At 37.2% G+C, this 22,578-nt stretch overlaps 1 protein-coding gene across 1 annotated transcript in view; it reads right to left on the bottom strand.

The window, feature by feature from the left end:
- TBC1D32 (TBC1 domain family member 32) overlaps positions 1 to 20,833 on the bottom strand; it is a gene marked incomplete at its 5' end in the record, with an annotated part of 82,170 nt that extends 61,337 nt beyond the window's left edge. The window contains 14 exons of the mRNA XM_082305566.1: positions 4,289 to 4,431; positions 4,682 to 4,774; positions 6,170 to 6,307; positions 6,583 to 6,682; positions 8,136 to 8,195; positions 8,934 to 9,078; positions 9,584 to 9,645; positions 9,732 to 9,832; positions 9,980 to 10,058; positions 10,977 to 11,102; positions 14,265 to 14,336; positions 14,965 to 15,142; positions 16,903 to 17,064; positions 20,679 to 20,833. Coding sequence (XP_082161692.1) covers positions 4,289 to 4,431; positions 4,682 to 4,774; positions 6,170 to 6,307; positions 6,583 to 6,682; positions 8,136 to 8,195; positions 8,934 to 9,078; positions 9,584 to 9,645; positions 9,732 to 9,832; positions 9,980 to 10,058; positions 10,977 to 11,102; positions 14,265 to 14,336; positions 14,965 to 15,142; positions 16,903 to 17,064; positions 20,679 to 20,833 — 1,614 coding nt within the window. The remainder of the gene's footprint in view (positions 1 to 4,288; positions 4,432 to 4,681; positions 4,775 to 6,169; positions 6,308 to 6,582; positions 6,683 to 8,135; positions 8,196 to 8,933; positions 9,079 to 9,583; positions 9,646 to 9,731; positions 9,833 to 9,979; positions 10,059 to 10,976; positions 11,103 to 14,264; positions 14,337 to 14,964; positions 15,143 to 16,902; positions 17,065 to 20,678) is intronic.
- Between the last annotated feature and the right edge of the window lie 1,745 nt (positions 20,834 to 22,578).

The raw sequence follows: 22,578 nt of genomic DNA, 5'->3' as shown, positions 1-22,578 counted from the left end.
TAGGCTTCCATGCTGCTACACCATAGTACAGGCAGGGAATGAGGACAAGAATCTGAGCTTAAAAAACTCTCCTGAGTGGAAGGTGGAGTGAGTCCACACCGAGGCTTATTAGCAGTCATCACTGGGGGGATCTCTGCTGAGGCTTCCTAGCAGAGCTTTCTCAAACAGCTCTCTTCAAGGCTGGACACCCACACTATTACCTATGCTGGCTCTGAGCCCAGGCTGCCAAGCCCATGGGAGGGGAAATAATGGGGAGATATGCCGAGGGTCTGACAGTAGACAGAGCTGTAATTCTGCAGGACTTACGCAGTGTCCTAAAGGTGCTCACCAAAACTCTGTTCCTGTCCATATGCCTCAATAATTTGGTCATGCGATAATCAGAGCATACCTTCTCACACAGGGACTGAGAAACACTCCAAATTCCTAGGACTTACACACAAACGTACTTACAAAGAAGAAGGACAGTTTTCAAAGTGAGTTTTCTTTGGTAGCTTCCCCCTACCCACACCTGGGACAATAGAGTGGAGTCAACAGCGAGATGAGCTGGGGGGACTACTGTTCCCAGTAACACTTGTCAAATATCTAGTATGTCAGAACTGGGAATAAAGCACCACTCTCCTGAAGTTGAAGTCCACTGCTTGTAACTTTTCCACTCTTCTCTTATTCATCAAGGACAGCTGGACTCAAAGAGAAATTATTTTTAAAATGCTATGCAATCCAGCTCCTGCTTCTTCTCTTACAGGTAGCTCTATATTTTATATAGTGCACAGAGGAAAAATAAATAGTCTTCCTACTTTAAAATTTAAGGAATTTACTATTAATGCCGGTGGTCAAAGTAACCCAAAAGAAAAACACCATTTCGACTTCATTTTTTTAGTTAAAATTTTCAGTGATACAGAGGGTTAAAAATCTCCCTGACCTTTTATTTTTAGGTTACTGGGTATCATTGTTCAGGATTCTAAGAAAGGAACATACTGTGCTGTCACCGTTTCTTCGAGAATGTTGTTATTTTGCTTTCCCTGTACAACACCAAAAAAAACCCAAAACATGGTACTTTGTTTATTTAAAATGTGAATGCAATGTTCTGCACCAGCTATGCTTCAGCAGCAACTCAGAGGCTACAGAGCCCAAAAGGTCAATAGTGCTGCCCACAAACTGATCCTTCTGACAACTCCTGCTTATAGCCACTGAGTTTCTCCTCCTCTCTCTACTACAGATACACAATACTACTCTGCTTAAAAGGCAAGTAAGGCTTGCACTTATCTGAGTAAATTCAGAGCTCAAATGTAAAATAACAGCGTTGTGTTTGCTCATTAGGCCCACCGTACAGCCAAGGAGCCCCAGATGCAGCTCCAGTGCTACCCACCCCCTAACTCCAGCTGAAGAAAGATGCATGTGTGGCCGTAGCCTTCCTTTTGAGATAGGCATAGTCCAGTATTAGAGTTCAGCATTAGGATTCCTGGGTGTCTAAGAAGTGCCAACGGTTTGGTTGGGAAGCAAAACCAGTTCAAATTCTTGTAAAAGAGGAAGAGGGTCACTCTGACTTAGCCTACCTTTTCTAGCTATTGGTTTGCCAGATGCAATACATAACTATTTGCACCTTCGTTAGAACAAATACGACATATTCCAGATTCACAACACATAACCAACCTACTACAGCTACTGTGCATTAAATAGTCCGGAACATGACCTGTTTTTTTAAACAGACCAGTTATTAAGTCACAGGAGGGCTTAGAATTTGTTAAAAGTTCAGCTACATCTGAGAGACAGTTGAGCATGGCAGAAACAAAAAAAAAGGGAAGAACTGTTAAACAATGAGATAATTTCTAACTACTAATGTATAATAAAGAAGAGAGATAGTTCTATATGCTTTAGAATGCCATGTGACCATAGAGATCGCCTGGGGGATTACAGAGGCCTCCATCACAGCAGATCAATGAAGCGTTGCCTTAGTACTGTTTTTAAATTTGACTACGGGTGTTCAAAGCATATGCAGGCTCAAACACTTTTTGTACACGAAAAAATTTGCACTAAATTTTTGCAATATAAAGTAAAACCAAGACAACTTAACGTGTTAATCTTGCAAAAGCATCCATAGATAGCCTTATAATAAAATGTATAAGTAATGCTACTGCTGTACTTAGTACAGATACCCACAGAAGAGCTAAATTATTGACATGATCCAAGTTTATGCAGGACTATGGTTTTAACCTTTACAGAAATACATACTTTAAAATATTTACTTGGAAACTGATTGTTTACACTTTTGAAATAGTATTGGAATATTTTTGTATAAGTAAAAATATTTTCAGGAATTAATATGAAGAGTCTTTTCTGAAAAACAAACAAACTGCACTGAAAAAATAATCAGAAGAATACTGACAAAATTCAACTTTAAGATGATGTATTTAAGTTAGGAAACCAGACTGTCTTTGCAAGCATGAGTCTCAGGAAGTAAATTCAAAACTCCTCAGCCATTAATTTCTCTCAAAGTCTCTTTATGTAAGACAGCTCATGCTCCTCCATGGGCATTTCAGACCCTCAGCCTCTCTTGTCTTGAGACTTATAGTCACCTAGATCAATTAAATCATCTTGGTCAAAACAAAAACAATAGAATCATAGAATGATAGAATCGTTAAGGTTGGAAAAGACCCTCAAGATCATCGAGTCCAACCATTAACCTATCACTGCCAAGTCCATCACTATACCATGTCCTCAAGCACCACGTCTATCCATCCTTTAAATACCTCCAGGGATGGAGACTCAACCACTTCCCTGGGCAGCCTGTTCCAACGCTTGACCACCCTTTCGGTGAACAAGTTTTTCCTAATATCCCACCTAAACTTCCCCTGGCACACCTTGAGGCCATCTCCTCTCGTCCTATCACTCATTACTAGGGAGAAGAGACCGACCCCCACCTCACTACAACCTCCTTTCAGGTAGTTGTAGGGAGCAATAAGGTCTCCCCTCAGCCTCCTCTTCTCCAGGCTAAACAACCCCAGCTCCCTCAGCCCCTCCTCACAAGACTGGTGCTCTAGACCCTTCACCAACTTCATTGCCCTCCTCTGGACACGCTCCAGCACCTCGATGTCCTTCTTGTAGTGAGGGGCCCAAAACTGAACACAGTACTCGAGGTGTGGCCTCACCAGTGCCGTGTACAGGGGCACTATCACCTCCCTGGTCCTGCTGGCCACACTGTTCTTGATACAGGCCAGGATGCCATTGGCCCTCTGGGCCACCTGGGCACACTGCTGGCTCATGTTCAGGCAGCTGTCAACCAACACCCCCAGGTCCTTTTCCGCCAGGCAGCTCTCCAGCCACTCCTCCCCAAGCCTGTAGCCTTGCCTGGGGTTGCTGTGACCCAAGTGCAGGACCCGGCACCGAGCCTTGTTGAATCTCATGCAGTTGGCCCCGGCCCAACGATCCAGCCTGTCCAGGTCCCTCTGCAGGGCCTTCCTATCCTCCAGCAGATCGACTCTTCCACCCAACTTGGTGTCATCTGCAAACTTACTGAGGGTGCACTCAATCCCCTCATCCAGATCATCAATGAAGATGTTGAACAGAACCGGCCCCAACACTGAGCCCTGGGGAACACCACTCGTGACCAGCCGCCAACCGGATTTGACTCCATTCACCACCACTCTCTGGGCTCAGCCATCCTGCCAGTTTTTAACCCAGTGCAGAGTGCACCCATCCAAGCCAACAGGACAAGCTGAAACTATAACTAGACTTTCAAGTACCTAGAGGTAGACAATGTTTCCCAAGATTTTTACAATTCTTATAGAAATGTTAAAAAAAACCCAACCCAAACTCTTCCTTTTACCCATTTGGAAAATAATAATTTTCCATGAAGAATTACATATTTTACCTTTACTAATTATTGAGAACACTTAACTTCAAGTTGCCAACTGAACTTATAAAGGAATAAAAGTAGGTTGCCTTTTAAATAGCAGGAAGAGCAAATAAGTATCCAAGAAATATCCAAAAGGCACACAAAAACATTGGAAGAAAAAAAACAAGCAACCAAAAAAAAAAAAAAGCTATGAGATTATCCCAAGGGAATGGTCTCACTACAGTACAATTTTTGCTACTGTTCACAAGATTTTAAGAAAACCAAGTTTGTCAGATCAATCATAATGATAGCCTATGCTATTTAAAGCAAACTATAATAGCTAATGTAAAAATACTACAGAAGTTACCATGTGACTAAATAAATCTTCTACATAGAAAATACAGAAAAATGATAATATTCTATAGATTTAAAAATTATTTGAAGATTACTACAAACCTCTGTTCCACTCAGTAAACTTTGAACAGGATGAAGTAAGGCATCTATCACTGCATCCGTATATAAACATTCAGCAGCACATCCTGTTTGATCACAAAAAACTTGCAGAATATCCATAACAAGACTTGCTGGAGAATAATTGTCTGGCGAACAGAAGAAGTATGTGTTTATACTTTAACTTACACAAACATATCTATACGTCTTATATAGATGCTTCTGAATTATAATTTTGCTAAGCACTGATGTAACACAGAGGGAAGAAGGAAAGATAAGGGAGGAAGGGAAGAGAAAAATCTGCACAAATAATAGACTCAAATTAAAAGTTACAGAAGAAGTTACCGCATGCCTCATTATAATTACATATATTAGCATATATTAAAACCAAACATTTACCTGTACGCACTGCCAAAGCTGTCTTTGGGTAACTTGGAGAGTAATAAATAAGCTGAGTAAATAATACCAACAGATGGGTTATGGATACACTATCTATTAAACAAAAAAAAAAAAAAAGGAAAGTACTCTGAAAATTAAAGTGCAAAAACTTCAGTTTTACAAATGAAATGGATTTTGTAAATATGTATGAACAATGCTTTGCTTTATTGAGGAAATCGACATATGTACAACTGATAAAGCAAAGGACATGCATGTCCCTGGGACTCTACCATGGTATTTCATGATCAACTTATAAGGCTTAATCTTGCTCACAGTTTAGCCAGTTGCAATTTTACCATGTCTTTAATTGAAACAAATGGCAGCCAAAGTTTGAGAATGCTCAATATACACAGCTGCAGGAAAAAGCATTACCTTGCTATTAGATTAAGTGAAACTGGAAAAGGGACAAGCTGTCAGACAACTCTTCTTCAGGTCTGAAACAAAAACAACAAACGTAGCTAAATGCAGGTTGGGAACTATTGCTCCAAGTTTAATGTAATTATGTTAATAAATCAGACAATTTGTGGGGAAAGGGTTGCTATCTATGAAGCTGAGAAGGACACTATTAAGAAGACAGATGGCGAGATTGTTACTTTTGTAGGGGAGAAAGAAAAAACCAACCATCACCAATGGATCACTGCTTGAATGGTGGTATACAGATAATCCATAAATGACAAAAGCACTCAATTAGTAGATGTTTCTTCCTCACAACTGCTCTACATTGGATCTATTAAGTCCTGATCCTCAAAGCAGATGGACAAAATACCTTCAAAAGACAAGTCTCAGAATTAGTATCCAGTAATGTTTTGAATTCTACACTGAATTAATAAAGACATTAGTGTAATGGAACACTACAATTCTTCTCACACACTTGCATTTGCCAACCCTGCACAATGTATCACTGTATGCAGATTTCTCTAGATATCCAAGGGCTTTTCCATCTCCTGTCTTCTGTCCTTACTAACACGTCTGTTTGACAGGTACCAACCTTTTCCTCTACCATTGTTTTACCTTAATTAGATTAATAGGTTAAGCTCAGAGCAATTGTTTTCAATTTGCAATTAGTGATTTTGTTTCACACCTGAAAAACAGTTTTGGTCCCTGGACATGTCTCTCTTCCAACCGATTATATCAATTGGTTTCACAAAAGCTATTACTCACACCTAGAAAGACTGCATCACTTACACACTGATCCAACTTTCCTTCAACATGATATTAATATATTAAACGTCACGGATAAAAGCAATCTATTCAACCACATCCATCAAAGATTAAAAAACTGTGTTGATGCTCAAAATTACCTGTACCATCTTTTAAGAAAGGTTTCCAGGCACAGAATTGCTGAACAGAGTATTGTCCTATAATGTCCACAATATTCAGTGCAAACATATATCAGGTACGGATAAAGTGTTGCTCAACAGGTTCCATTTTCCTCAGCCCTCCCCTTACCTTTTTTATTCTTCAGCTGTACTGGAAAGAGATTTCGGCCTTGCTTATAGATCAACAATCTTCCTAAAAGGCACAGTGAATGAACAAAATAGATGTACTGCAATTCTGGTCCAGTGTAAGAAAAGTTCTGCTTATCACCTTTAATAATAAAACAAAAAAATTAGAACTTGACTTTTTTAGTTTAGTGCACAGTACCCAGCTACTACCTGCAACATACATGGATCATTTTGTATATAAAGGCAGGCAGCTTAAGTAACTAATCACTGCTATTAGTGTTCTCTCAAAAGATAGACATACAATATTTTGGGAAGAAAAGAAACAGATAGAATGCCTTCCTCTTGAGGTAGCATGCTCAGAGACCTAGAGAATGTGGACGCATGTGCATATAATGCAAGATATGCAAAGATACTCACTACAGTGCTGCTGGGAGAAGTCATTGACTCCGGAGTTTTTATTAACTGCTGCCTTGCAAAATTCAAAATAATCAAGACACTGCTGGACAGCTGCATTAATCTGTTGATAAAAGCACAAAATAATAAAATACCTGGTCTTTAACAAGTCATTCTCTCTTGTATCCAAGTACTGTCCCTTAACACAAGAACCTAAATATCCACTTCACTGCAATTACCTCATGTTTCAGTGCTTTGGATGGGTTAACCAACAGGAGGCAAAATTTTACAGGACTATTAAAACACGTTGCCATTATTACATTATCACACTAGCAGCTCTATAAGCATTAAGCCAATCTATGAAAAAGAGTACAGAGAACATGCAAGTATTTTGAGAAGTTAATGGCACTCTGTCATTGCCGTTTTGTCATTACTATGGAAGATTTTCATTTTCCGCATGTGAAAAACTGTCTTGAATACACTTACTAAACTGTAAGTTTGGTTGTTGGGTGCTGTCAGTGCTATTACTGTTCTTTGCAGAAGTGTTGTATCATTATCATAGCATTATCATCTAATCAATGTATATAAAAGTTTAAAAATTATCAGCATGGGTTTAGAAATGAACCACAAATACAGCATTTGAACAAAGAAGTACATTTAGATTTATTACAGTTTGGAGCTGCTAAGATTCATTCACAAGTGTACGTAAAATGTACAGACATATGTAATAAAAAAATATCTAATCGGATGTTTACTCTATGCTTATAAAGTAGATTAAACTTCCCTGCTCATGGACTTCCTATTGTAAACTTTTTGTTGCATGGAACATGCTTTATTCTATGCTCTGTTCTATGCATACAGATAAACAAGACAAACACCTTTTATAGTTGTCTGTATCCTTGTCTCTTATCTTAAGGTTTTATCAGTCACATATATTTTACATTATATTTCATTTGTATTACAAGATTTTACAAAGTCCTGTCTATATGAATGGATCTCACATCTATATTGGTCTCACTGAAAACAATGAAACTTCCATCCCAGTGAAGAGATCTTCCCATACAGAATATGTGATAGGATTAACACCTATGTTACTAAAGATGTTTTCCCAGTTTGATTTATTTTGCTGTCACTTTGAATCCTGAATGCTTCATATCACAACTTAAAGAACACAATGGTGGTATTTTAGTCTCTTTCCATCAAAAATCAAAATTCAGCATAGAGTTTTCATGATATTTTTTCATGCACCATTTTCTATTTTTATACATTGTCAGAAATAATTCTAAATATGAATGCAACATAAGAAATTAATAAATAATAATCCTAATTAAACATCTGCTGTAAAACATCCAAATTTCCCCTTACTCAAGAGCTGGTCACATACCCTTCTTTGCATTTAACAATGATTCATTAAAACAAAAAGAAATTAAAAAAAAAAATTAAAATCAAAAAGGCTCATCTAGCTAAACAACATGGAACAGCTCTGACAAAAGGGAAAAAAAAGAAAAAAAATGCTCAAGCCACAACGTGCAAAGCAAGAACAAGTTCCAAGTAAATTTGCCTTGGGATATACTCACCAAAGGTTTATATTTCTTTTCCAAAAGCCTAAATACCACTGTTCTGCTGTAGTACGCATGCTAAAATGACAAAGAAGACCTAATGTCAACTTCAAACACGAAGTTTTATTTTTTAATTAAAGAGTAGAAATTATTTCCAATTCTGTTCTATTAGAGATCCTGTGCACAGTACATATTCAATGTATTGAACTCCAGCTTGTGTAAACTAGTATTATACTCAGCTGAGCCTTTTGTTTGCAGTACATTTAAGACGACAAAAAAAAAAATTATGTCATTAGAAAAATGTGCAGCAGAACATGCAATAAAGAGAAAAACAATAACTATGCTGAAATGTTAGAGAACATGTTTTGACATTGCCATGTAAATCCTAAATTATAAGTTTATACATGGTAGGCTGCAAAAAGCTCTAATGTCCACTTGAGGTTAGTAAGTTGTGTCCAGCATATCACATATACATAACTACTTTCATGCTCATCACTTCTTCCTGAAAAATATTTGCATCTTTTGATGGCTGTCAGTCAATTATGACAAAGGGACTGAAGTCCCAAAGTGCAGATTTCAGAAATTTTATGAAAACTAGTAACTGAATAGAAATGGAGGGAGAAAGTAGTGTTAAAGGGCAAAGGACATAAATGCCTAAAAAAAAAAACCCCAGACGTCCTTAATTACAGTACTCATTATAGGTTGTTATCAGGTCACAATAGGTCTGTGATAATAATAGTAATAAATCAAACTTTTCAAAATACATGTCAGACACGAATAAGTTACGGGTTGTTGGGGTGGGTTTTTTTTGTTTACCGTCCACTTTTTAAACCATATTGCTTTGATATCCAGCAGAGCCAAGAAGTAGACCGGACTCAAAAAATCTGCAGAGGCAGGATGATTAGGGTCGTGTTTTACTGACAAAAGTGAAAAGGTACTCTCCACTACTTCTTCCATGTACCTTATGACACGAATAGGAAAAAATGAACAGAAAACAAAAATCACTTAAATCTTTCCACCAGTAAGACTCAGGAACAAACTTCCGGTAAAACCTCATTCTTCAGATAAATCATATATATCAACAACATTATCTTTAACTTGATCTTGTAAGGATATTCATTCTTTGTATGACCATGAATAAAACTAATAACAACATACATGTGTATTCTCCTACGTGATTACGTATTTTATTATACTTGTTACTTTGTAAAACACCCAACTTATTTTTGTTAAAAAGCACTTAAAACACTTCAAAAGCTAAGTAAGCAGCTTAATATGACCCATGACTACTCCTATGCAACTTCCCTATTCCACTTTTCCTACCCTCTATTTATATTCCCCTCCTTATCACTGACCAGTCATCCGTGCATCCTGTAATCAACCTTTTGCTAAAATTATATGCATCTAATTATACCTCAAAAAACATTAAATTAAGAAACAGTGACAAGTTTTTGAAGGTGACATACTTTTCTGGATGTCGAATCCAGGAAGAGGGAGCTTCCTTTTGGTACTCATTTAAAAGGCGCACCTGAAAACATAATTATTAAAATTAAAAAATAAATAATGTATGATGTTTCAGTAATGACAAAAAACGTATGGAGAGTTCATTTATACCTTTTTAAGTAAACGATTTATGTCTGCGTTAGATACATCCAGACCAGCTGAAATATGAAGAGAATATTCTCCAGAAAGAAAGTACAACTCCAAGTGTCTTGCTAAAAAAGAAGGAAAAAAAAACACCCACTCACCTCCACGACAATAGTGGCAAAACAGACTGTATTATACAGCTTCATTATAAAAGTTAACTGATTTTCAGGAAGTACATGACTCACGAAGTCTTAAATGTAATTAAATGCACATACCTAAACTTGTATAGACTTCTCTTGTCATATTAAATGGAGAAGAAGAAAAGGTTTTTGCATAGAACCTAAGAATTTTCTCCTAAGGGAGAAAAAGCAACCAATGTGTTAAATAGTCATGTAACCGTGTATTATCATTGCACAATAATCAGTATGTAGTGGCATTATTCTTAATATTACATATTGCTCAGATATCTCTACAGATGTGAAGCATATTTTATAAAAATATACAGTTTGGGACCACAGAAACCTATAGTCCAAAGGAAATTTTACTCAAATACTTTAACTGACAGCACCAATGCAAAGCCTCACTGAGATACAAAGAAGCAGATGAGGGAATATTACCGTACTTCTCCATTAACATTAATGTTTTTATATTATTAAATGTACCAATGACTTGTAACTAGCACTGTTTCAAAAGAAACTGTTGAGCTTTTAAGCTGAAAGAGAAATACGTGACAGCAGCTGGGGCAACTTTCATATTTGTTTGATAATCACTTTAAAATTGAAAGAAAAAGAAAAAAAGGCTTAATTGGCATAACAAATAATCTGAAAGCAGTTTAAGCAGCTGCCATTTTTTTTTCCCCTCATCAGTGCCTGTGTAATGTTACTATTATCATTTTCTCATTGTCATGGAGCATATACTTGACTTAAATAGGAAATATTAACATTATATGTTTTACAGAAAAGTTTTGTCAATTTTTTTTACATCTGTTTGCTAGAAGACACTCAAACCTCTTCATTCCCATTAAAAGATACGTAAATGAGTACTCCAGTCTCTAAAAATCCTACTGAAATCCTGTTGTAATCCTTTAAATCAAGATGTACTGGAATCATACAGTTCTTCTACTTCAAAGAGTTTACCTGATACATACACAAATAATAAAATGCCTTGGGACCCTGCTGGACTACTCATAATACATATGTAACTTCTTATTCCTCTTCAGTACTCTTTACTAAGGCTACACATCTGCTAACTAAATACAGAACATTAGCTTACACTGAACGTTGCATCAGGATCTGACAGAGACATCGTTAGATGCTTACGCAGATTTGGCCAACTCTCAGAGTTCAGTATATCAGAGGGAGGGGCAAAGCACAGTGCCTGCAATGCTTCTTGGCGAACCTGTAGTGTTCAAAAAGATAAACACCACAAATCCGTTCACAACAACCTCTCAAATGTGTAATTTACAATATAATTTGGAGGAAGGAAGGAACAGGACCTGGCTGTAAAACTGATAAGGAATTTCAGAATACTTATCTTCTGCTATACTTTTATGGTGATTTAGATAAAACACTACATCGCTGAGAAAAAAAAACCCAAATATATATTTGAAGAAGCAACAAAACCGTTTTATACAGGTTTTCAATACTGGATGCAAGGATTATGTTCTACTTTCTGCTTGTAATCAAATATTTTTTTATCAGTGAAAATCGGAAGCTATCACCAAATACTACAAATGTGCCTAGCAGCTCTCTAAAAAGTCAGTAAGGGAAAGTGGAAAGAGAGTTACTAGACACTATATTTTACTGCTGAATTTTCATCAGCATTATAATTTAAATAATTTCAAATGACTTTTATTTTGTTCTATATGTAGCCAACTGTAATCTCTAGTAATTTATTTCATATTACTGAAACAAACTGTAGGAAATTGTAACAATATTTAATAGCATCAGACTTTTTACCTGTTTTTCTATGAAAACTCGACCACAATGTTTATACCAGTTCCCATCTACCATGCCTTTTTCAACTGCCAGACGATCCCAAACAAATCTTATGGAGACAGCACTCTCAAAATAATGTTTCTCCAAGCTTCAAAAATGGCAGCAGCTGCTGCTGATTGGTGGTTACAGACCAAAATTAGTACTGCCACTGACAGTAAGGCAAACCTAACTTGGACTTTATATATTCCAACCGGCAGCAGCTTGTTGGCAAATCAACAGGCATCTCTCTTCTAAGGGTAACACAAAGGACAACATGGAGATACCAAGAAGGGCAAGGAGCACGTGTACAGGAAAATAAGCTTCAATAACGTTACTTAGAATCATAGAATCATAGAATCGTTAAGGTTGGAAAAGACCCTCAAGATCATCGAGTCCAACCATTAACCTATCACTGCCAAGTCCATCACTATACCATGTCCTCAAGCACCACGTCTATCCATCCTTTAAATACCTCCAACCACTTCCCTGGGCAGCCTGTTCCAACGCTTGACCACCCTTTCGGTGAACAAGTTTTTCCTAATATCCCACCTAAACTTCCCCTGGCACACCTTGAGGCCATCTCCTCTTGTCCTGTCACTCATTACTAGGGAGAAGAGACCGACCCCCACCTCACTACAACCTCCTTTCAGGTAGTTGTAGGGAGCAATAAGGTCTCCCCTCAGCCTCCTCTTCTCCAGGCTAAACAACCCCAGCTCCCTCAGCCCCTCCTCACAAGACTGGTGCTCTAGACCCTTCACCAACTTCGTTGCCCTTCTCTGGACACGCTCCAGCACCTCGATGTCCTTCTTGTAGTGAGGGGCCCAAAACTGAACACAGTACCCGAGGTGTGGCCTCACCAGTGCCGTGTACAGGGGCACTATCACCTCCCTGGTCCTGCTGGCCACACTATTCCTGACACAGGCCAGGATGCCATTGGCCCTCTTGGCCACCTGAGCACACTGCTGGCTCATGTTCAGGCAGCTGTCAACCAACACCCCCAGGTCCTTTTCTGCCAGGCAGCTCTCCAGCCACTCCTCCCCAAGCCTGTAGCCTTGCCTGGGGTTGTTGTGACCCAAGTGCAGGACCCGGCACCGAGCCTTGTTGAATCTCATGCAGTTGGCCCCGGCCCAACGATCCAGCCTGTCCAGGTCCCTCTGCAGGGCCTTCCTATCCTCCAGCAGATCGACTCTTCCACCCAACTTGGTGTCATCTGCAAACTTACTGAGGGTGCACTCAATCCCCTCATCCAGATCATCAATGAAGATATTGAACAGGACCGGCCCCAACACTGAGCCCTGGGGAACACCACTCGTGACCGGCCGCCAACCGGATTTTACTCCATTCACCACCACTCTCTGTGCTCGGCCGTCCAGCCAGTTTTTAACCCAGCATAGAGTGCACCCATCCAAGCCGTGAGCAGCCAGCTTTTCCAGGAGAATGCTGTGGGAGACAGTGTCAAAGGCCTTACTAAAGTACAAGTAGACAACATCCACAGCCTTCCCCTCATCCGCTAAGCGTGTCACCTTGTCGTAGAAGGAGACCAGGTTAGTGAAACAGGATCTCCCTTTCATAAACCCATGCTGGCTGAGCCCGATCCCCCAGTTGTCCCACACGTGCTGTGTAATGGCACTCAAGATGATCTGCTCCATGACCTTCCCTGGCACCGAGGTCAGGCTGACAGGCCTGTAGTTCCCTGGATCCTCCTTCCTGCCCTTCTTGTAGAGGGGCGTCATATTTGCTAGCTTCCAGTCAGCTGGGACCTCCATGGGTGACCAGGACTGCTGATAAATGATGGAGAGTGGCTTGGCAAGCTCCTCTGCCAGCTCCCTCAGTATCCTCGGGTGAATTCCATCTGGCCCCATGGACTTGCGCGCATCCAGGTGGAGGAGCAGGTCAGTGACTGCAACCTCTTCAACAACTGGGACTTCACTCTGTATCCTATCTCCATCTCCCAGCTCAGGGGCCTGAAAAACCCGAGTATGACCAGCTTGACTATTAAAGACTGAGGCAAAGAAGTCATTAAGTACCTCTGCCTTCTCCTCATCCTTCATGGCAAGGTTACCTTCTGCATCCAACAAAGGAGGGAGATTCTCCCTGGCCCTCCTTTTGTCACTGATATATTTATAAAAACTTTTTTTGTTGTCTTTAACGGCGGTGGCCAGTTTAAGTTCCAGCTGGGCCTTTGCCTTTCTGATCTTCTCCCTGCATATCCTCACAACATCCTTGTAATCCTCCTGAGTTGCCTGCCCCTTCTTCCAAAGGCGGTAAGCTCTCCTTTTTTTCTTCAGTTCCATCCAAAGCTCTCACTTCTCACAGAACAACTTTTTTCAAACTCAAAATGCCCATAAACTCCTAACAAAAAAAAAAAAGATACTTGCTGCAACACTAGCTTTTGAACCAGATGGTTATGAACAATGAAATACCGCACTGCAGAGCAGTTGCTCCACTGAAGCCAAGATATATGAACCAACAAAGACAAGATTCCACTTAGGTACATACGAACTGTTATGTACATACAGTCTGTTTTCCAATATGCCATAAACATTAATTTGTATTAACATTTTATTTCTTCTTTGTAACTTACTTCCTTAGGCTGAATAGGGTCAAGCCTTTCTACAAGCAGCTGCAACTGTTCTTGAGTCATGAACGTATAACTCTGTAATACACATTATAAAATGATCATTAGAATATTTTATTAAACTGAACAGCAGAAGATTAAAATCATCACTCTTTCTGATATCTAACTTAATTTTAATAATTAGGACTTCAACATTTATACTAATTTAACATGAAAGTCAACATTCTAAATGTTTTCTGCTGTTTGCCTAAAGTTCTCGTTACATATTTTGCTTTGCTTTACTTAAAAGTTTCCTGTATCTTCACAAAATCCCTTATAAGAATTCATTCAATAAGTAATATAGCATACTGCAGTAGTCTGGAAATGAACTGCACTTTACTTGGCTCCTAGAGTAAAATCAAATAAGTTAGATGATGTATTGCTTTTACCGTTATTTTATCTTTTTCTATGCAGTACTCGCATAGGTACTTTAGAGCATATGGGCATCATATTCATCTCATCTAGCATATGCTGTCTAAAGGTTAGACAGATAGTATAAGCTTAGTACATCAGAGTGAAAGAAAGGTAATTAATTTGGTTTAGGATATATCAAAGATAGGAAGGATGAATCTTTTTCTAGGGCTACTTCTCAATCTCCACTGACAGAAACTTAACAATTTTGCACTACCATGCTTATTTCGTAACATAGAGAGAAAACATATTTTACTTGGTTGAACGAGGAATCGCTGTCAGAACAGTTGTCTGTGTAATAGCCACTCTGACGTTCTTTCTTTGTTTTACTATCCAGCTCCTTGTTACGTATTCGATCTTCTTCAAACTTGTCAATCAAAGATTCTACTACAACCATCATGACATTCTTCAAAGCGTGCATCATTTCCCTGTATCTTCAAAGTAAAGATGATTTTAATATTAAAGAGCATAAAATTCACTAATTAAAAAAACACTAAATCATTAATAACTGAATATAGAATAATGCTACTTACACCCAGACTCACTGAATTTACAAAAATTAATAGAAAACAAATGCAAATCCAAAATGAGCAACAAAACATGTATGTACCTTATACATTTCAGATAACTATATTTTAAAATTATAATAAAATTCCTTTTTGCCCTTCTAAAACCATTCAGTGAAATATTGCTAACATAATCATGTTCTGGGAGGTTCTTAAGAATGAACAATGTGAATCCACCAACAGGAAGAATCTGTCCCTGAGAAAACAGGCCAGTTCTCATTCTTGTTACTGTTTATGTTTCTTCAAGTTCAACATCCAATTTTTCTTCTGCTATAAGCCTCAAGCAGAACCAATAGAAGACAACACATCATCTGGATTCATGATCTTGAGTACAGGTCATGCACACAAAATAATTTTCTTTCAAGAAAATCAGGGTTTTTCTAAGTTACATAAATTGAATAATAATATTCACAAGGAAGCAATTCAAAAATAAAAGCTGCTTCAGAAAAACATCCTATTGTAAAATGTTGGGATTTTATTTCAAATTATTTTTTACTTTAAGGGTACTATTACTTATTTTACAGTCCACAAAGATATAAATTACCATATTGTGCTTTAATATCCTCCTACCTCTCAAATTAAAAATATAAGATACAGGCATATTTAGTTCATTGGAGCGTCTTCTACCAACTTTAACAAGCAAGAGAACCCTAAGGTCCTGATCCTCGAAACAAAAAGACACAAACAGCATAATTTGAAAAACAGTCATCCCAACATGTATTTTCTAGGTGAAAACAAAAGCCAAGTGTAGTTGATTAAGAACTGCTTTCTAATATAAATGACTGTATTATGAAAATACAAAATGTGTCACTAAGGAGTTAAATCCCTTAATACATTTTTCTCCATAAATACATTTAAGTATACTACCTACCACGGAAAATTAGTAATCACAATGAACAAAACTGGAACCTTGAATGATCCTGAAGTTATATCAAGACCATCACAGCGAGACCCAATAATGCTCGATCAGAATTCAGAATGCTCGCAGACAGGTGACAAGAAAAGGACCCTATAAAAGCATGGTGCATAAAGCATTTCTGTGTACTTCTAGATACGAAACCTTCTGAAACAAACAGAAAATAAAATCTGCTAGAATGGAAACATACATGATTTTTTAATTCCTTTCTTACTGAGGACACATAGTAAACAATAGGCACCACAGTAAAACTCTAGTTCCACTAAAAAGAGAGATGGAGATGAAGTTAAGATTGTGCAACAGAAATAAGTGAAAAAATGGTTCAGCTGAAGTAGTGTACAAAATCATTTTAGTGGTTAAAATACATGAGAGTCAAAAATTATCTTGTTTTCTTCCTCTGCAACACATAAAAGTGACCACTGATGCTAAAATAGTGTGGCATTGCTTGGCTGCTTTTCATTTTTCAACATTCACCATTTCAGTGAATGAAATGATTCACTTTTTAAAAAAAATTCCAGAGGGAGATGAAGCATGACAAATAGCAATGTAGGGTGGGAATATTTGAATTGCTTAGCACTGATTTTTGAAAGCAAAGAATCACTTTTGTTACTCACTGGTTCAGAATTTATGTTTTCAAAAAAAGTTCTGGAAAGGAGAAAGGAAGACAAAGACCAAGAAGAAACAAAAATGTGAATTATACATATATACTCACTCTTTTGATTCACGGGTCTTCTTAGTAACACGTTGGACAAGCGTGTCATAGCCAGATACCTCACCCTGATTTTGAGCAGAAGTACATTTTTCTGTTTCTTCTTCAATCACAGATCCCACAGTATTATTTATATATTGTCTAAGGTATTTCACAAACTCATAGCTGCAACAAATATACAAAAGTAAAATGCAATAGATTTCCTTGAGCTCACTGCCAAACATATTCAACATTATACTAACATTCACTATCTTCTCTCCCAGCAGACCTGTTACTTTAAGGTAAGGGTTTATGACTTGCAGCGAAATAAACTTCAACGGTGTAAAAAAACACAATAAAGTTTGATTTTCTTCAATGTGGTCATTATCAGCATATTCCAGGAAGAAACAATACCCAATAAGTTTCTAACTTCCTTTTGTGCTTCTTCTAAATGTAAAAATCTACTCAGATAAAAAGTTAAGGTTTTGTAGACAAAAATCACGAAATATCAAGAAATCTCAAATTTAAAATTCCAGAAGAAACATTACTTGGAGCATCCTGAATATAGCTCTGTCTTACAGTATATCCATCTAGTATTATTATTTATGCAGTATACATACAAAATGAGAAGCAGCACAGAAAACACAATTTATAAATTCTAGCATATGAGCATGTCTAAGGCTTATGAAAGTCTGTGTGTCACGACAGTATGCAGAAGATCTCAGTCAAACTGACAAACTAGCTGTCTGTCATTACATGTACATGTTAAACGAAAGGAAACTGCCACTTTGTGCTCTTGTTATTAGATACTCTCAGAAACTTGTTTAAACAAAAGAATAATCAGAGGGGGATTTCAAACGAAAGACTCGCTGTGCCCTCAGACTCTGTATTAGCTAGAGAAATTGCTAAAAAGTAGTGCTCAGAACATATAAACATTTTTTTGTTAGTCTTCTGATTTGTAAAAAGGACAAGGCAAACAGAAACACATAAAAAAGTAATCATACATAAACACTAGATGCATCATATATCAAATATATATCATATATCAAATGTAGATGTGCAACTACTTTGTGTTAATTTGGATAAATACAGACCGAGAAAAATTCAAATAAAAAAGTCAGTTCACCACATAGGTACAGAGTCCAAAGCTATAAAATGCAAATGTAAATAAAAGCAACTCTTAGAACAGGCACGAGCTTTTGCCTTTCTTGGATATTTAAAAAAAAAAAAAAAATCAGACTACATTCAAGATACATATTAAAAAAAATAAGCACAGAAAATTGTGTCTTGTATCATGATACAATGTATCATGATAATATTGTATGTTGTATCTTCAATCACTGGATTGCCGACCTGAAGTTCCATCAGGTATAACAGTCTTTTTTTTCTCTCCTTTTTTTTTTTTTTTTCATTTCCCACTTATTTCCATTCCTACATCACTTTTGTTCTCAATGAAAGTAACAGAAATACATCTCAAGAAAGATGCAAACATGTTTATTTGCATTTTCATTTGTCTTCAAGGCTGGTTTTTTACTTCTGCAATAATGAAATTGCACACAAGTCTCCACTAAATGAAAGCTTTCATAAAACTTTCTCCCATTTGTTTTATGACAGTAACGTTTCCAGGGTATGCATTTTTGCAGTGACTGCTTCGCTCTGAAATACACGGCAATCGCATCATTATTCATGCCACTAAGTTTATGTCTGCTTGATGCCCTAGCCTTGATCTTCTGCATCATTCTTCCACCTTAAAAATGTTTTGCAACAAATAAAGTGTTTCAGCAATGACAGAACTCCTTCACATGCAGAATCAAGTCAGACTGATCTGGTTGGGCTTACAAAGGAAGCACCGGGGGGGAAAAAAAGTGCGAAAAAAACTCTAGGACTTTAATTTAGGAAAAAAATACAACAGGAAACATGCTACTTATAGTTAAAAATCCTGATTTGTACTACTACACATACATTTTGAACTTGATTCAATTTTCCTTTTTGTTAGCTGAGGATCCTGTGTTTCTGTCTTTTCTACATCAAAGTGGGAAAAAAGGACAATGTCGGGCCTCAAAATCTGACACAATTACTGAGGCAAAATAACCACGAGGCAGAAACAGTGCTGATCAAAATGCTGAGCTGAACTAGCACATTGGACAATCCAAAAACACACACTACTAATAAAGGAGCTTGAAGCCTGGATGGTTGGGGTAAGGGTCAAGAGGAAAGTTTCTTAATGGTCTCACTAATAAATTGCCATATGACCTCTCTGACCTTCCATGAAAGCCAACCTATACTGCTGTGGGTTACGAACAAGACTAGAATACCTCCAGAAATATTCCAGCGCCAGAGAGTAATGCTCACTCTCTGCATTTAAAGCATCACTTGATTTTTCATTAAATGTAAGTTAAAACTTTCCTCATGAAATGAAAGTATCTTTAGGATCACCAATTTTTTAACATAACAGAAAAAGTAATGGATGCCATGGTTTCACTGTTCTGAAGGGGAAAGCTATGTATGCATTGTTTCCACCAGTTGTAGACTTTACTCCCTCATCCTAGGTATTTTCCTAATAAGTCCTCAGAAGAAATACTGACAGAAGTAATTTCATAAGCTTTTGGTTGTTTGGGTTTTTTTACTGTATATATCGTCCTTTAAATAAAAATGTTTTTCTTTCAAAATTACATGTAATTTTCAACTTCAGTGTGTTCATAACCAACTCATGCTTCTCACTCAGTAACCTGGTGCTTCAAAGTCACAAGACTGCCAACAAAACTGTTATCTGATACAACTTGTAATACAAATTAAAACTGAGCTAAAATACATTTTAAAACATTTAGCATCTTCAGAAGACACAAAAGCATGAACATTTTAAAATTATAGTGAAATTTTAGATAAACCCTAGTTCTATTTCACTTATTTACTTTTACCTAACTTCTACCACTGACAAAGCAATGCTAAAAACTAGATAAATTTAAGAGACTGTAGATAGTGCGACTTCTGAAAAAAATGGCAGGGAACCAGATTTCTCAGAAGACGTCAGGTCACAGAACTCCTGTCCTTATTAAAACGTCTTCAAGGTCATTTCAGCTTGATATTCTCTTGACTTGTCATAAATGCATACTAAAAATCTCCCATGCAGTAAAAAAATAAACAAGTTAGAATACCATGGAAAGGAAAGAGGAGTGTGGGCTCCAGAAATCTAGACTGCATGTGAGGTCACTGTCAAGTCTGATTTAAGAAGTGTGATGGGGATACATTTCTGCTTTATTCAAAACATAAATTGAAAGAACGACTACCTGATAAGATATACAAGGGTTCAGTAGTATAAGCCAGACAGAACAATCAAATATGGAAGCCAAGTAGCCTTCTGAAAATTTACCTTATTTTGAAAAACAAAATTATATTGTCTAGCAGTTGTCAAAAATACTGCCTGACAGCCTTCAGTGAGGATTTCTTCTAGCTTCTGTTCACATGTGCATTTAGCTCATTACACGTACACGTGTATCAGAGTTGACTAAGTCAGGTAGTTTTGCAAGTTCCTCTCTCACAAACAGCTCATCAATTACTATTACAGTAAAAATATATTATCGAGTGAAAAAAAAAAAAAAACCAGAAAAATGGCAAAATTACTTTTATTCTCCAAATTAGCATCTTTTGAGAGTTGATTAGTGACAGGAATATCTAGAGAGATATATATAAATACATACACATTCACACAGCAATATAAATTATAAGCATTTCCCAAGAATAATATAGTTCAACACATTTCACCTCCTTCAAAACATTAAAAATAGCAAAAATATTTTTACTTGTGAAAATTCTCATCTGTTTCCTCCAAATGCAAGAGAATCTCTTCTGCACATTCTACTGATGGGGCTCCAGTGATTTTTTCCTTCACACTCTGCAGCAACTGTCTAAGCATAGACTGTAACAGAGCTTCATCTTCACTTGTAAAGTGAGACATCTGTATAAAGCAAATATAAGAATAACAAGCTCTCATAGTTTTGGGTTTTTTTCCTCCCCTCAAGATGCTAAGAAAGGCATAAATCCCTTAAATTGCACTTTTTTCCTGTTATCAACAACATGACATTTTCTATCAAAAGACACAACCGCAGACAGGAAATATTTGATAGAGCTTATCTTCAAATTAACTGCAAACAAAATAATCAAATCAGTTTTAATAAACCACCTCTTATCTTAGTACAATATTTTTAAATGAGATATTGCATTAAGAAAAGCCTGAATATTCCTGTTTGCAGGTGTTTGAGGACTTGCCCATCAAATAGGCACAAGACTACACCGTAATTTTAAAAAAGGGTGTTTTTACGGATGTAATGACTGTATTTTGATAAGAAACCTCTACAAGTCTCTCAGCTGCTTCTCATCCACTATTACTACCCAGTTCTGACTTTTGGATTCCTCTACTCAGAGCTGTTGCCATGCCCGTGATCAAAGGTGCTGGCAGCTTTTGCAAGGGCCAGGTGGAATTATCAGAACTGTTTAATTTCCCTGCAGTAATTAACTGCAGTGACCTGACAGAGTCCTGTCAATTTAACCCTACAGCTACTGGGGAAAACTGGGAGGAGCAGCAGCACTGTGAAACTGGAAACATCTGTCAAGTCCAGAAGACGGTGTCTTATCAGTTTAATTTTCAAGGGTTGCAAAAAAAACCCCAAAAGCTCCATTTCTATCTTGATTAATTAATTAACCTAAATTCATACCTTAAACTTCTTTATATGCCAAGGAGTACTTCCAACCCCCAGCGGCAGTTCTAGCTTATATATTTCTAGTCTATTTGAGGAAAAATGATTTAGAGACCTTTGACTTTTTTTTATAAATTAAAAAAAAAGGTCAATCAAGGGCTCTCTAAGCACCTGTGAATAAACAATATGCACACTTGGAACAGACAATATAATAAATTACTTCTTCAGATTTAAACAGTAACAGAAAAATCAAAGCCATATAGCACCAGCTGGAGGAGTTACCCTTTATGAAAGGTAACGGTTCCTTGAGTTAGCAGTTCTCTGTGGTAAGTAGCACAGTTGCTGAACATTTTAGTTTGATCAGACATAATTCAACATTAACTCAATCATCTTACCAGAAATAGCATTAAAATAAAATTAAAAACAAAAACACCCCACACAAATCCCTTGTAATAATCTTAACTCCCTGATTTGCAGTCCTGTTTCTTATAAATTAAGAGTCTGAAGGTATTTAATCAGTCAATGCATTTTTAGGTCTATATAAACCACTCTCATAAGTCTATTTTGACCTTAAGATTGGATAATATCCTAATCCCCTGCAAAAAACTTCACTTAGTATTTTGGTATAACTAGGAATTTTTAAAAGCACAAGTATCTGGATACTGGTTGGCAATCAGTGCAAAGCCCCACTCAAATTATTCATAAACACAGATCATGAGAATATTGCAGTTTCACCTCCAGCTTGCTTTGAAAAGTCTTATTTGACTTATGTAACCACTCACAGAGATACTTATCTTAAAATTAATTTGTAAAGGTTTGTGGTTTGTTGTGTTTGGTTTTTTGTTTTGGGTTGGTTTTGGTTTTTTTTTTGCCCAGCAGGCATATCCCCCATCCAGTTTCTGGGCAAAATTTAAATGATCCCTAAACAACCTCACCCCAAGCCCAGTTTGTACAGCTTTTTCAAGTTCAAATTCATTTTCCCGGCACTGTCCCACAACTGCAAAGC

This window comes from Platalea leucorodia (assembly GCF_965183815.1).
Source record: "Platalea leucorodia genome assembly, chromosome: 3".
Classification (NCBI taxonomy): Eukaryota; Metazoa; Chordata; class Aves; order Pelecaniformes; family Threskiornithidae; genus Platalea; species Platalea leucorodia.
Note: the sequence above shows the minus strand (reverse complement) of the source record. Positions and strands in the feature narration are given on the sequence as shown.